The sequence below is a fragment of the Clytia hemisphaerica genome, unplaced genomic scaffold (assembly GCF_902728285.1).
Source record: "Clytia hemisphaerica strain Z4C2 unplaced genomic scaffold, Clytia hemisphaerica genome assembly, whole genome shotgun sequence".
NCBI lineage: Eukaryota > Metazoa > Cnidaria > Hydrozoa > Leptothecata > Clytiidae > Clytia > Clytia hemisphaerica.
In genome coordinates this window covers 1,671,532-1,686,125 of record NW_027103551.1, presented here as the reverse complement: position 1 = coordinate 1,686,125, position 14,594 = coordinate 1,671,532, and the positions used below count along the sequence as shown (strand labels likewise).

At 34.7% G+C, this 14,594-nt stretch overlaps 1 protein-coding gene across 1 annotated transcript in view; it reads right to left on the bottom strand.

Annotated features, from left to right (window-relative positions):
* Positions 1 to 12,800, bottom strand: part of LOC136800103 (dynein heavy chain domain-containing protein 1-like) — a 186,787-nt gene extending 173,987 nt beyond the window's left edge. The window contains exons 1-10 of the mRNA XM_067056714.1: positions 12,703 to 12,800; positions 9,140 to 9,346; positions 6,671 to 8,483; positions 6,178 to 6,352; positions 5,617 to 5,835; positions 5,209 to 5,388; positions 4,692 to 4,796; positions 3,496 to 3,597; positions 2,657 to 2,854; positions 1,930 to 2,106 (exon numbers count right to left, since the gene is read on the bottom strand). Coding sequence (XP_066912815.1) covers positions 1,930 to 2,106; positions 2,657 to 2,854; positions 3,496 to 3,597; positions 4,692 to 4,796; positions 5,209 to 5,388; positions 5,617 to 5,835; positions 6,178 to 6,352; positions 6,671 to 8,483; positions 9,140 to 9,332 — 3,162 coding nt within the window. The 5' untranslated portion in view covers positions 9,333 to 9,346; positions 12,703 to 12,800. The remainder of the gene's footprint in view (positions 1 to 1,929; positions 2,107 to 2,656; positions 2,855 to 3,495; positions 3,598 to 4,691; positions 4,797 to 5,208; positions 5,389 to 5,616; positions 5,836 to 6,177; positions 6,353 to 6,670; positions 8,484 to 9,139; positions 9,347 to 12,702) is intronic.
* Positions 12,801 to 14,594: the final 1,794 nt, after the last annotated feature.

Here is a 14,594-nt window from a genome sequence, read left to right as displayed (position 1 = left end):
ACTTTTCCTAGCTTATCTCTTTCAGTTTTTATTGAGAGAAGTTCAGTTTCCAGAGCTGAAATTTGCTGAAGCGACCCAGTTAACTTTTGAGTTTGATCTGAAATTTTGTGAAAGTCAAAGCAACTTTCACTTCTTAACTGTGATTAAATTATAGCTTTAATTCTTATGGATCGATTGCTAAGAATTGATCGCCAGGGTATTAAGCATCAGCACCAGTTATCACTGCTTTAAGTTGAACTAATAATGTTTATTTTTTAGCAAAAATGAAGCATTTTTAAAAGTCTTTTAAAACTTAGTTTTTTACCTGCTTTTTGGTTGTTGTTGTGAGCGGAAATGAATATCTTAGAATGATTTGACACCATTTAATTACCTCCTATTCAATTCAAAACATAAACAAGCTAGATGCTGAATGGACCTACCTGATGATGAAAGTTAGATAGCAATGCGATGAGAAAAATGAAAAAAAATCAGTCAGAAAACATAGCGTTTAGCGAAAATGCATAAACGCAAGAAATTCATCATTGATTGATGATGGGGGGAGAGGGAAGGGTTGTAGGGAAAAATAAATAGAAAGTTCTGGTCGCAAAAATCAGTTTTATTGATAATTAAATCATGCTTGATGGTGAGCATTGTTATCACTAATGTTTTTGTGTGAAAAACATAGAAATATAAGGAAAAATCCAATAAAAATCTGCAAAAACGGGGATTTCCGGCATTTTCAACCGGAAAATTTTTTTTCTCAAAAATCGAACTCAGCCATGTTTTGAGCATTGCGAATACGCATCTTCCTGCAAAAAATCAGAAAAAAATAAAGATGAAAATGTCAAAAAACCGGTTTTCCCGGCATATTTCCGGCATTTTCGGCCGGAAAAGAATTTTTCTCAAAAATCAGACTCGGCCATGTTTTGGGCATTGCTAATACGCATCTTTGTGCAAAAAATCTGAAAAAACTAAGGATGAAATCTCGAGAAAATGCAAAAAAATCGGTTTTTCCGGCATATTTCCGGCATTTTCGGCCGGAAATGATTTTTTTCGAAAATCGGGCTCCGTCACATTTTGGGCATTACCATTTTGCATCATTGTGCCAAAAATCAGAAAAAACTAATGAGACAATATCGAGAAAAGCTGGTAACAGACGGACGGACGAACGAACGAACGAACGGACGAACGGACGAACGAACGAACGGACGAACGGACGAACGAACGGACGGACATCGGTTAATTTATAGGACCTCCAAGGTAGGTCCAAAAATAATTTTAGAGGGATATAAAGGCCTATAAACTCAACTATAACTCGTCTATGTTTCTTGTTTTGGGGAAACGGACATTGCTCCACATCAGTATCTATTTTGTCACCACAAGCGGTTAATTAGCGTAAAAAGGTAGTTAAAACGTGAGACAGGGGTATTCGTTGAGTAAAAATATTCTCATATTTTGTAACAAAGTACGAGTGCGATACAAACTACGTCTAAACAAAAGTGGAATTTTGCATAGAATAACTCAGATAGCGATCAAACGAAAAATGATAAACGCGAGATGCAAGGAATATTATAGCCTTTCCAAGAACCAGACTTGAACCACTTGGCTTCAAAATTTTGACCTACTTGGCAAAATTTCTAAATACGCCACTGGAAACGTTATAGATTTTGTCCAATTAGTACCTAAAGTCAAAATTTACGCCAACCGCACTCTACAAGGTCTAAGGAGGAATACCCTGAAGAAATAAATGAATTTTATATCTACAAAACACATTTATAGCAATTTCAATACCCTCGGTTGTTTTATCGACACCTTAGCCATAATGAGAATTGAGTTGTAAAATTGTCTGTATATTACAGAAAATAAATGTACTGGGTCTGAGTCTCCAGAAGCACTCAACCAGAAAAGAAAGGTTTGGAAAAGGGTGGTTTTTTTAGCATTTATTGATACCTTCAAGACAGCGTTTGCCAATTTCTGTAGTACTTTCATTTTATCATTGAAATCAATGACCAAGTCCATCCAGCGTTTGTAGACTTGATCATCTTCGTCTAGTTCATTTTTCAAAGCTTTGGCAGCAGCAAACCATGTTTGAATCTTCTGGCAAATCTTCAACACGTTTGCTTGGAACTAGAAAATGAATACAATGAAAATATATGAAAATACAGAAAAACATCTAATTTTTCCGTTGTAAAAGTTTGATCTTATATTTATTTTTATCGTTCATAGGTTCAACTTAAACGCTTTGATTTGAAGTACACATCTCTATTTGTATGTACGAATTAAGGCATTTGTTGACATTCAACACTGGTTTAAACTAAAACCCAAAACCACTTTCAGCTTTTATTCCAAAAACTGATCTCTACTTGATCGGGTGACTTGATCGGGTGACTTGATCGGGTGACTTGATCGGGTGACTTGATTGATACAAACTACTTGACTGGGTCGGGCTTGCCACATAAAAGGAAGTGTGTTTTAGAGCTGATTAATCCACCAACTGTCTTCAGCCATTTCAAAAGTTTTGAAACTCGAACGTACGGTAAATTAGAAAACAACATGTCAACTATTCGACTTCAAAACTGGAGACACTTCATGGGAAATCTGTGATCACTCAGTTAGTCCATCTACTGTGTAAAGGAATATGTTGTTTGTTTCAAGAGCCGATGGTAAATGTCATTACCTTGGAGAATACAGTGGTGTTCCATTCTTTAATAGCTTGGGTGGATAACTCCAAATATTTCCAAGACTCATAACGCGAATTGATCTTCTTTCTACCAGCCAATAATTCTTTGAAATCACCTTGATATCCAGATATGGTTTCCATACATTTAACGTGTGTTTGAATTCGCTCGAAAATCTCGTTAAATTTCCCATAATGCTAAAAATAAAAGCGAAAAATATTATTATGATATCGTAATCCTGATGTTCAAGACGTAATACAGTGTAGTCTCGATAATTCGAACACGCAAAGAAAGGGAGCACAAATTTGTTCAAGTTAAGGAAATTACGAGTTACGGAGTAAGGTTTATAAGGCAGTGCCAACTGAAAGGACGAAAAAAATTGCACGAGTTAAGGAGACATTCGAGTTTAGAGGTTCGAGTTAAAGAGACAGTGTTTTTATACGGAAATACTCTACAAATACTGTATTTCCGTAAAAATTATTACGTCAAGGACATTAAGAATATTTTTATAGAGGCTTATCACCGTATATTTTGAGTTCAAATTTTTCAAATACACATTATCTAATCTGAAAAATTATGTTCCAAATGACGATAAAAATGAAAAATGAGAACCGACCACCGATCATCCGTAAACGCTACTAAAGGAATCGGATCGAGCTTTACTATACCAGGTAGGAATGACGTCAAAATTATGCGTCTATGAGAAAATTAATGCAATGACTTTGGACATTTTGACGTTAATCTTGTTCTATAACAGGTAACCTCTAGTCCAGTTCTATCGCAAGTGAAAAGTTGGTAAGTGTATAACGAAAAAGTTACACTTCCTGTTTATAGGTACCTCTTTCAATTTCATGAGAATTAGAGCTGGTTCATTGGATGCATCAAGAAATTCACCAGTAGTTGCCAAGGTAACCAGATAATTTGCTTCCTTCTTTCCTTCCTATGAGAAAATACAAAATTAGAAATAAAATTATTCCTCTATGTGTTTACAGGGAAATCCATCATGTTTCATCATGAAATTTAAATTTACAGGTCTCACAATTTACTATGTTTTACAAGAATTCAAAACTCCTCTTTTTATTTCCTTTTTCTTATTTGGTTTAAATTCGCAAACATCGTCTCTTCCAAGCATTTTACGAAAGGCCATCTTTTTAAATCCTATAATTCGGAAAGAATATCTTATTGTAAAAATGAGAAATTTCTCTAATTGAGTCACTGACTTCGTTTGCCGTACGTTGATCATGTGACTGGATTCTCATTGGTCAGATTTTTGATCACGTGATGAAACATAAAACTTGGCGAGGCAAACTACATTCAACAGCGAGAAGCAACTCACCTAGGAGCTCAAAAGTTATTTCTGTCCATTTCATTACAATTTTTGGAAAAACCTCGAGATAAACAATAGGGAATACCATCATGGCATTGGCGTTTAAAATAATGTCAAAATGGTTGAAAATATCAAATTACGAGATTGATGCGGGAAGAAACATTTGGAATTACATGGAGTAAACACAAGTTCAAAATTTCTCAAACATGACGTAAACATTAAGACTGACTTAAGTATTATTGTTAGCGATTTTCTCAATGCTTGCTCATATAATCAAAATAAAAGAGAACTTTTAATGAGACTGATATATTATGTTGAGCATAATATACTTGGCTATTGTTGATTTACTGGTCTGTGTTTTTGTACCAGTGACTCTTAGGAAAGATTACGAAAATTTGGAAAGATTGTTGGCTACTAGTATTACTGTCGTTTGCCTGGTATCGGTTCAACCAAAGATGTTTTGTGGAATTGTCAGTAAAGCAAAACCTCACATACTACAGAGGATCGTTGTTTGTCTTTATTAACCATACCGAAAAGGAGTTAATGGAAAATGAAACAGATCGAAATCTCATTCTGAGACAAAGTTATCGCACAGCTTTGAAAACTTTGAAATTATTACTGGTCCATTTTTGTGGTCACTATGGCTCCAGGTTAGATTTTTTTTTAATGCATCAAAATCTTTTAGAGAAAAATGATTGATTTCATACCGCAATCTGGCGATTGAGTTGTTCAATGTAAGATGGCACTTGAGCTGTCACCAAGTTATTTCCATTTTGTAATGCAAACATGAAATTCTCATAAATTAACCACATCTGGAAAAAAAAAGTTTCAGATATAGAAGTATTAAAGATTGGGGAGTGGATGGATTCTACGCCTACGTCATTTGAAACGGTAATACATTTTTTTCCAAAAAACACTTATTGGTTGTTAAAGGGATAATCGGATGGCAAATGGATGGCACGGGTATGTGCCGCCCTTAAGGGTTTTTTGGATTTAGAAAAATCAGAAAATCAAATTTCAGTAAGATTAGTCTCGATAAGCATTGTTTAAAACAATTTCCGGTTATATGGATGTAACAAAATGAATCAACTCAATGATGATCAATGAAAGATCAACTGAAGTTCAAATATTTCCTCTTGCTGATGCGACAGAAATCATTTCTCCGATATTTTGTAGAACTTGAGAAAATTGATTTCAAAGTAGATTTGTACTATGTATACTGACCTTTTCCTCTCTACTCTCTTCTTCTGGGGTGAGCTGTCGGTAACAGTGCTTGATGAGTTCAAAGCATGATTTCAATTTATCTACTGTTTCCTGGATGGCTGGAACTTTCACTTTCACGTTATTGATGTAAATAAAAAACAATGCGAACTGGCTGGCACCATTGTACTTTTTGGACAGTTCCTGTGAAGAAAAGATGGGGAAAATTTCAAGTATTTGATACCAAAAGTAACTACATTTTATCAAAAGAAATTTTATTTATAATTTATAATGGTTCGCATTTATATAAAAATCAACAAAAGGAATAATACAAACTGGGTCATAATTCACAATCTTCACAATCTTTCAGAGGCCTCTATGAGCAGTGTAAGTTTTGATTTAGAGAGTATGTGTAACAACTATAAAACATACTTTGATGTATTCAGAGAGTTCTGCAAACAATTTTTCAGTTTCCGTAAAAATCCTTTGTGTCAGTATGGAGATGATTTCACTGAAAATTTTCTCCAGTTTTGGCAGCAATTGAATGTGGACTTGACTTGTATCAATGTAGAGTACACCATTTGATGTTCTATGGAAGTCTTCCATTTTGATGATATTTTCTTTCCATTTCTTGAGAGTCACAATTTGTTTCTGGAGAAGGAAACAAACAATTTCTTCAAACTATTCTGAGTTAGTCATCACTTTTTTTCATAACATTTTGAAAAACCTAAGAACGTTGTAAGAAAAATTCAAGCCTCGGATTTGAGAAATGGCTAGGAAAATGCTGTTTTAATAGGGCAAACATATTAATAAAATAATTTAACCACATTTAAACCTGAAAATTACGAAAATTAAGAACAACCAAGCAAGCCTCATCCATAATTTACTGGTTATCATATTTATATGTAACTTATGATTTATGTAAGATCCCCATAAACATATCCATCTTAAATTGTAACTATAACAATAATAAAAAACCTAAACAGCCATTACCTCTACGTCAGAGACAGCTGACCACATTTTCAATTCGAATTCATTGACATTCCAAGAAGCAAAGAATTTCAGGATCTCATCTAACCATTGGAATGAAGCCAAAAGATTCTTTCCTTCGGTGAAAGCTTTTGCAATTTCTATTTTGAGTTCTTTGCAAGAATCTTCAACAAGTTTACTAAAATAAACATAGCATTTTTATTAAAAAAGTAAAGACGTGAGTTGACAGAGCTACTATGACATGAACTTGTTTTTGTAATATTTGTGATCTGAGTCAGCTTAGATCTCTATTGAGTTGGTGCCAGAGAACGAGCATTATTTAAGCTCAAGTTCCCCAAGCATTTTTGTTTTCTTTTTTATTGAATGATTTGACCCTCCTAAAAACACTGAATATTCTGAAAAATAACTTTTGGAGCTGTAACTTCAAACAAAATATCAGTGTATAGTATACTGGTAAGGAATTTAGTAAAAAAAGATCTTAGTTAGCATCACAAACCTGGTTAACACATCATCTTTGATTCTCAAATTGATTTTGTTTTTTCTCATCGTTTGAACACTACTGTTTTTCTCAGAACATTGCTCGTGTACTGTTTCAATCTCTTTGTTGGTCAGGTCGTCTTTCAGCGATTGTAGAGTGGGATGGTAAGTTTCATCCTCTTTTACCAGCACTTCAGAATCGAGTTCTCTCTCCTCTGGTGATAATACAAGTAAATAACGGTTTTCTAATTCAACAAGCCAAGCAGAGAAAGCTTTTTCGATTTGCGCATACATTTCATCTTGAGATGGTGAGAGAATGACATCTGATGAATGTGTTTCAAGCCGGCAATAAAAGCATCCTTTACTGTTATTTAACACTTGGCGATGAATGAAAACATTGATCTCTGAGCTCAATTTACAAATCAAATTTGATGAAATCATTTGGTTAATCAGTTTAGTGATGCTATGAAATCTCTTCAAATCTGAATCAGCAGATTTTCGATTCTTCATTTGTTTTTCTTTCCGTTTGTGAACGACTGCTAAAGATTCTTGGTCAGATACATCTGAATTTAATTGAGCCACACAATAATTGAAATAGTCGACGCAATCAGTATGGCACTTGGTTAACAGATATTGCAAAGACATGAACAATTTATGTAAGTATCTTCTCTGGTTAGTCAAATGGTTTGTGATCAAACTACCAATATCCTTCAAATTCAGTTTCCCATTTTTACAGAGAGGTAACAATGATAATTGTTGAGATTGCAGCAACAAATTCTGTACATTCAAAATGGTGTCAGGAAAAGATGGAATTTTGAGAAGTTGGTTTGTCAATAAATTCTTCTTGAGTTTTAAAAACTGATTGTATTGTCTGTAACGTTTCCACGCATTAAAGCATTTCATTACAGTGAAATTTCTGTAAAATGGAATATTTTTTATTGTATCATAACATACAGCCTCCATATACCATTGTCCAATTGGAGTCAAATCAGATTCTCCATTAGGTCTGACATGGAGAACACCAAATACTGACATAACCACATGCTCCTTCTTCAACGTGGATTTTGAGGTAGTTATAAGATTATAAGGACTATACGCAACTGAAGGCACAACATTCAAATACCATATTTGTATATCTTTACGCCTGCAAGCAGCAACTAAAGATTCCACAACCTCTCTTCCAGTTTTTTGTATTGCTGGTTTCACTTTTTTGGGTTTGTTTGTGAATTTCTTAGGAGTCATTGAAGGATAAGTGGTTGGAGGTGTATAAGTTGGTGAAGGGCTTCTGGTTTTTTCATCATCAGGAATGTCTGTATTTATTGAGGTGATTGTTAAACCAAGAGAGTTTGACCAAGTTGCTTCTAGCCTGGTTAAGTCTGACACCACTTTAGGCAGGTATCTTTGCAAATCTCCAACACTGAGAGATTTGGGTTCATAAACTCTACTTTGTAAATCATAATGTGTCAAGTGAAATAAATCTGGAGAATCTTTGACATAGATTTTTTTGTTTACTTTCAATTCCTTGTCTATTATATTTGAAGTTTTTGGAGACATAGGGCTTTTCATTGAATCTCTTGCATTCATTGAGCTTATTGATTTACTAATAATGACCTTATCAAAATCAAAATTAGGAAAAATGTCAGTCAGTAGTTGTGGTATCTTAAGATGGTTAATCTCTTCATGTTGGTTGCAGTAATCAAATAATCTGACTAAGTAATGTGTAATTGATTCCGATCTCAACAGAAAATCAGAAAACGGTTTCAACAGGTTAAGAACTTCTATAAGATGAATCCATGGTCCAAGCTGGCTCGATTGCAGGGATTTGATACAGACTGAATAAAAAAAGTGATAGAAAAGATTATTATTATTGATTTGACACTGGTGGTATCTTATTTCCTAAAGTGGTGCAAAATCTTGTGACTATACAGAACTCTCTTAAAGACAGAAATTATAATGCAGAGGTGCCAACTCTCACACATTGGACGTGAGACTCACGCATTTCAACACTGTCTCACGCAATTTTTCAAAAGTTTGATTTCTCACGCATTGTTGACATTTGAAAAAAATTTCCTCGTTTTTCCGATTTTTTTAAAAAAGTTTCCCAGATTTTCCGAAAAAACTTTTCCCTGATTTTCCGATTTTCGGAAAAATTTTGCCCAATTTTCCGATTTTGGGAAAAAAATTCCCAGATTTCAGATTTTGGAAAAATTTTTCCCAGATTTTCCATTCTTTTGGAAAAAATTTCCCAGATTTCCGATCTTTTCTAAAAAAATTTTCCGGTTTCCGAAATCGGAAAATCAGAAAAATCAGACTAAGATTTTGGATTTTGCTTTGACATTTTTATCTCATGCAAAATGAACATCTCAAGTTGGCAGGTCTGATAATGCATAAAAGTAAAGAAAAGCTTGGGCACATTTTTTTATTCCAAATCAGGTGTGCTCTAAAAAATTATTTTTCTCAAATGTAATTACTAAAAAATAATTCTTACCTTTTACAAAAACATTTTTCAAATAATTGAGATTTCGAACAGCTTCTTGTGTGAGAGTACTTGCATTTGAAGAAACTGCCATACTTTCTAGTCTTTTCATATCATGATCAGAAATACTGTCACTTTCTGATAACAAGAAGGTGACACTTTTCTCTTGTTCAAAAGCTTTTTCTTGTTTCGGTTGCACATCCATATTGATGCAGGATGCTATAAGAAAAAGAAGATACATATATGTGACTCCCTAAGTGATTTAAAGTATCTGAAAAACAAACTTGTCTTGGTACGGTATAATAAACAGTCTAGTAGTGGTCAAATTTTTCTTTTAGATCAGCTTTCAGACTTTCTAGAAAATCTGATTTCGAACAGTCTTGACTGCTCATAGACACTCATGACTACACTTTCAAATACTGAAAAATGCTTGGGTAGTCACATATTGCAGCATCTGGTTATTACATATTATGTTGTTGTCACTGATAATCTATTATACTTTATTTACTTTGTAGACAATAATATACACTGTGGATGATAGAAATGCCAAAGCACTGGTTTAACATGTTAATGAGAAAACAAACATGCTTAAAAGTAAAGCATCTTTAAATACCATTGTAACCCATCTATTTAGCAAAAATTTCTTCCCTTGTATTTGACCTTGATTATACCAGAAAAGATTGTCATTTCTATTGATTTATCAAGCCCTTATCAGAACAGAGCAAAAATTTCTAGTTTAAGAATGCTCTCAGAACACAAGCCACATGCTGAATGTAGGTCCATATCTAATGATGAAAGTTTAGATAGCGTAAAAGAGAAAAATGAAAACAATCAGTCAGAAGATATAGTGTTTAGCGAAAATGCAAAACACATTAAATTTCATCATTGATTGTTGACGGGGGAGAGGGAAGGGGTGTAGGGAAATAGAAATGAAAATTCCGGTTGCAAAAATCAGTTTTATCGACAATTGAATCATGTTTGATGGAGGGCATTGTTATCAATAATGTTTTTGTGTGAAAAAACAAAGAAATGTAAGGAAAAGGTCCAATGAATTCTGCAAAAACTGCGATTTTCGGCATATTTCCGGTATTTTTGGCCGAAACAAAAATTTTCTCAAAAAGCTGACTCGACCATGTTTTGGACATTGCTAATACGCATCTTTGTGCAAATATGATATGATATGGTTTGGAGGAAATTCCTACTTTGAAAACATCTAGAAAGGTCAAAAAGAAAAAGAATTCAAATTTTTGTACCATATTTTATGAAGACAGTAATTCCCCTAGGAAGGAAGCCCCTCCCAGTGTAGCTGGAACCTCGATATTCCAGGATTAGAAAAAGCTATACCTGTTATCTTTTTTCTTTAAAGAATCAACAAGCCATCAACATCAATAAATTACACACATTTACTCAGAGAAACTTTCAAAATTATCTGCCATTATGACTTTCTTGAAGCCGTTCTGAAATGAACCAATCGGGTTATGAATCGGAATTCCTATGGGAGTTCTTTTCCGAAATTTGTAAAATAGCTAAGTCGGCAAAAAAACTTTTCCCGGGGGTTGAGGGAAAAACAGAACTGCTGTCATTTGCTTTTTATTTAACCAGATATTTAAATTTGGGCACAAAAATATTTAAATAAATAAGTTAATAGTATTCAATATACTATTTGTATCTATCAGAAAATAAAACACTTACAGAACGACATCATTTATCATTTGGAATACCCCCGTATTTGGACCATTCTATGGTGGGCGCAAAATAGGGCGGAAACTAAGTAGCACCCTCAGTGCAAAATTGCCGCCTCATCTTTATTCGCCCGCGCGAGAATGCGAGCTAATCATTTTTTTCTCGCGCGCTCAAGGGGAAAAGGAAAGTCATCGATATTCTTTGAAGGAAAAACGTCAGAAACAAACCCAAAGACCAAAAGATGTATTTTGTTGTTGACAATCGATCCTGTGAAGATGAAAAAATTTCTGCTTTGCGTTTTTTTCGGAACGCTGAAAAACTCTAATTTCGATCATCCTTTAAGATAAAGAGGTTGCGATATTTGGGTTAGCGAGGCAAAAATAGCTAAAAAGCTGGTAAAATCGTAATCCTCAAAAATCGATGTTCCAGCCTCACTGCCTCCCCTAAACAACCAAGTTACTTACTTAGTCTCCCCTTAACTGGCAACCCCCTTGGGAAATTCAAACTTTCAACACTTACCCTTATCTGGGTTTCATCAAAATCAAAGACTTAGGGGGTTTAGAAACTATGGAAAAATTTCCAAAAGTCCCACGTTATATGTGACTTTAGAGATTATCCATATATAATGCAAAATACTGGGGGAGTTTACATGGAACTGTCTAGTACCCACTGTAACTTGGTCTAATCTTGACATCCCTCATCTAATTTTGACACCCTACCAGACCCTACTTGGCTTGTTTTGGTGCTGGGAATAATATAGAAAAGTCAGAATCACTGCTGATGAAAACTATATATCTTTACAAGTTCAGTTAGGAACATTTGGCGAGTTCCTGTACGCGGCTGCAATCAAAAAAATCATAACCGCACTCATAAAAAAATTACGTTTGCGTCTTTTTTTACCGTTTTTTGCCTAGACGATATAGCAAACATAGTAATTATAAGCAGACTGTGCCTTTAATTGGCTGTAAAAAATCTTTGCGCCGGTAGTAATTTCTCCAACTTTCAACAATGATAGAACACACTTATTTAAACAAAATTAACCAGCGCATTTCTTATCTTTCTACTTTTTCATTTTCAATGAAGCTCTCAAAGTCAAATAGAATTAAGCACATAAGATATTCTTATAATTGCGAAATGTTGTTTGTGCTTTCGCTACGGTGGAGTGCACGACGTAAATTGCGCGGCAACAAACTCGCCTTCTGTTGGCTGATCATATTGGGTGTTTTGGCGTTACCACCCTCGAAGCGGCGGGCACCTTTATCATTCTGCAACTCTGTCCACCATTTTAAACGAGTTAACAATAGATCCAAAAGGGCGCTCTCATCAAGGAAGATCATTTGCTCTGGTCTCCGGCTTTGGGAACTAGTAATGTTTTCGATTGTTTTATGGAAAATGGTAAGAAACTTAAGTTTACAAGTATCACTTAGTTTTTGCTGGCTTATTATAGAGAATGGCAGGATCCTGGATTCCCTAACTGAAGGAAGTTAAGCAGTCAAAGAGAAAAAAACCTTTTATTCTGGTTTTCATGTTATTAGATGCTGTTTTAGAGCTTTAGAGCTAGCCTGCTTGTCAAGGAAGATACTTTACAAGGCGTATAAACTTTCGCGATTTTTGCAAATTTCGGCTTTTTTCACAAAAGTACTGTCAACTGCTCTAACTTGAGACTATCTGACAAAACATGGTACAGCAATTCAGCCACCATTTCACAGTGAGAGTGCATGTTTGGTTTTGTTTAGCTTCTTCAAATGGTTGTTTTTCTTGCTTTTTGTCGGTTTTTTCGTTCATGTTTTTGATTTTTATATAGAATTTACCGAGCTGATGTGGACTGGGAACGAAAAAAAAACGAGTATCAGGAGCACAAAAAACCCCCTGAAGAATGAGTAAATACTCACATTCACTGAGTCTTCAAGCAATTGCAGATCATTTCTCTTGAGGATCGATGACTTGAAATGAGTTTGAGGCGAAGCCGAAGGGTAATCTGGATGCCGCATGCATGGAAGGTTAGTGATCTTTTTGTTTATACTTTTGACTTCATAAGAAATCTGCACGAATGCACGAATCCTCTTTTTTTTTTCTTTTTTTTTTAGTGCGCGAATTTAGTAAGAATAGTTTTTATGAAATCAGCGCCCTATTATGTTTTATCGCTAGCGATTTCAATTGAATTTCAACTCTCACGTTGCTTGTGTTGCTGATATAAACTTAAATTTCACGCAACACATAAACAGATAATTTATGATGTTCTAGCCTTGTCCGCAGTAATTAATGACATTATTGTTCATTCTCCTTCCTTCATTAAACGATTGTCGTTATGACGTTTCAAGTTGCAAGAAAGATACGAAAAACATGCTGGTATGAAAAATTGAATGTTGACACCAGAAATTTTCAAACTTCAACCTCAATAAAAATACCGATCCACCACACGAGCCTCCAAAAAATTTTCATAATGACAGTTGTCCTTTGCGGACAAAGCTAGATCCTCAACTGTTTTCTTAAACAAAAGAAAGACAATGCTTCACTCTCCACCGTTTTATACGTTGTTTATCCAGTGTCTATGTTAAACACCCTTTTTTACATAAGCTTTGGGTGGCAAATGTGCTTATCTGATATTCCGATGGCGTATTGGCGGCCGCCTTCAGAGCAAAGCGTGTCGTAGCATCATATTTCCACATCTGGTACAAGAATAGGCATGTGCACTTCGTTATTTACTTCTAACTCGTCAACTTGCGTCAATCACAATCAGAATCTACTAATAGCGTAACACAACGATGTCTTGCGAGGTTAGAGGTGAGCCACTATGGTCCGGCCCAAGGTGTATACGCTGATCTTAAGGGTAGGTTTCCCGGAAGGTTAAAAATAGCGGGTTTTAAGACCCTTAAACTGTAAGGATGTGTTTTCCACTATTCTTTTTATCTTACTTATGCATTTTTACAAAGACATTACAACCAGCAATATTGAATGATAATGTCTTGCTGAATTGCATGTTTGTCAGTAATAACATGTATCTTTATACTTTTGAATTGCCCCCAATTTTACATTTTTGATATATCGGGTCCTCCTGGGGATTAAAGCGGGGTCAAAATGCTTGCAACGTTACAAATCATTTTCATAAGCTCATTTTGTGGGTTTAAACGAAGCGTATAACTAAGTAGAATAAGATTCAGTCTATAAATTTTGCGTACCAGTGGATACCCCTTAAAACCCACAATAAAAAGTGGTACCCTCTATCTCATTGTTTAGTTGGAGTGTAAGGCTGAAACTTTTTGTGTTGAAAGTACGTTGTCTATGATTGTCTTCCCTAGCAGTGAGGTTTTGTAGAAAACAGTTTTCAGTTTTTCACGAGGAAGTGAAAAAGTGCAGTTTTAGCTATTTACCCCTTAAAACCTACAAAATGGTTTTTCTCGAATAACTTTTTACAAAAAAGTTCTTTTGACCTCAAATTTTGAACAGTGATTCACTGTAAATTTACTAATGTTATGAATATACCATTAGTACCTAAATGATCTCAAAAATATGTGTTAAAATCAAAATACCCCTTAAAACCTACGAAAATAAGGCTAAAAACCACAAAGTCCGACCCTTCATAACGGGATACTCAAGCTGATGGATACAAATTTGGTGTTGCTTCGTGATTCAATGGTTCAAAGACTTGCTAGAAATTCATTCCCACAACAATATTTTCATTTTTCAGGATTTCATGCCCATAATGCAATTGTGTGTGGTTTTTTTTTTTTTTCGTCAAAAACGGCTACGAAAGGCCAAAACCTTCATTCGCTTCATTTTTGAC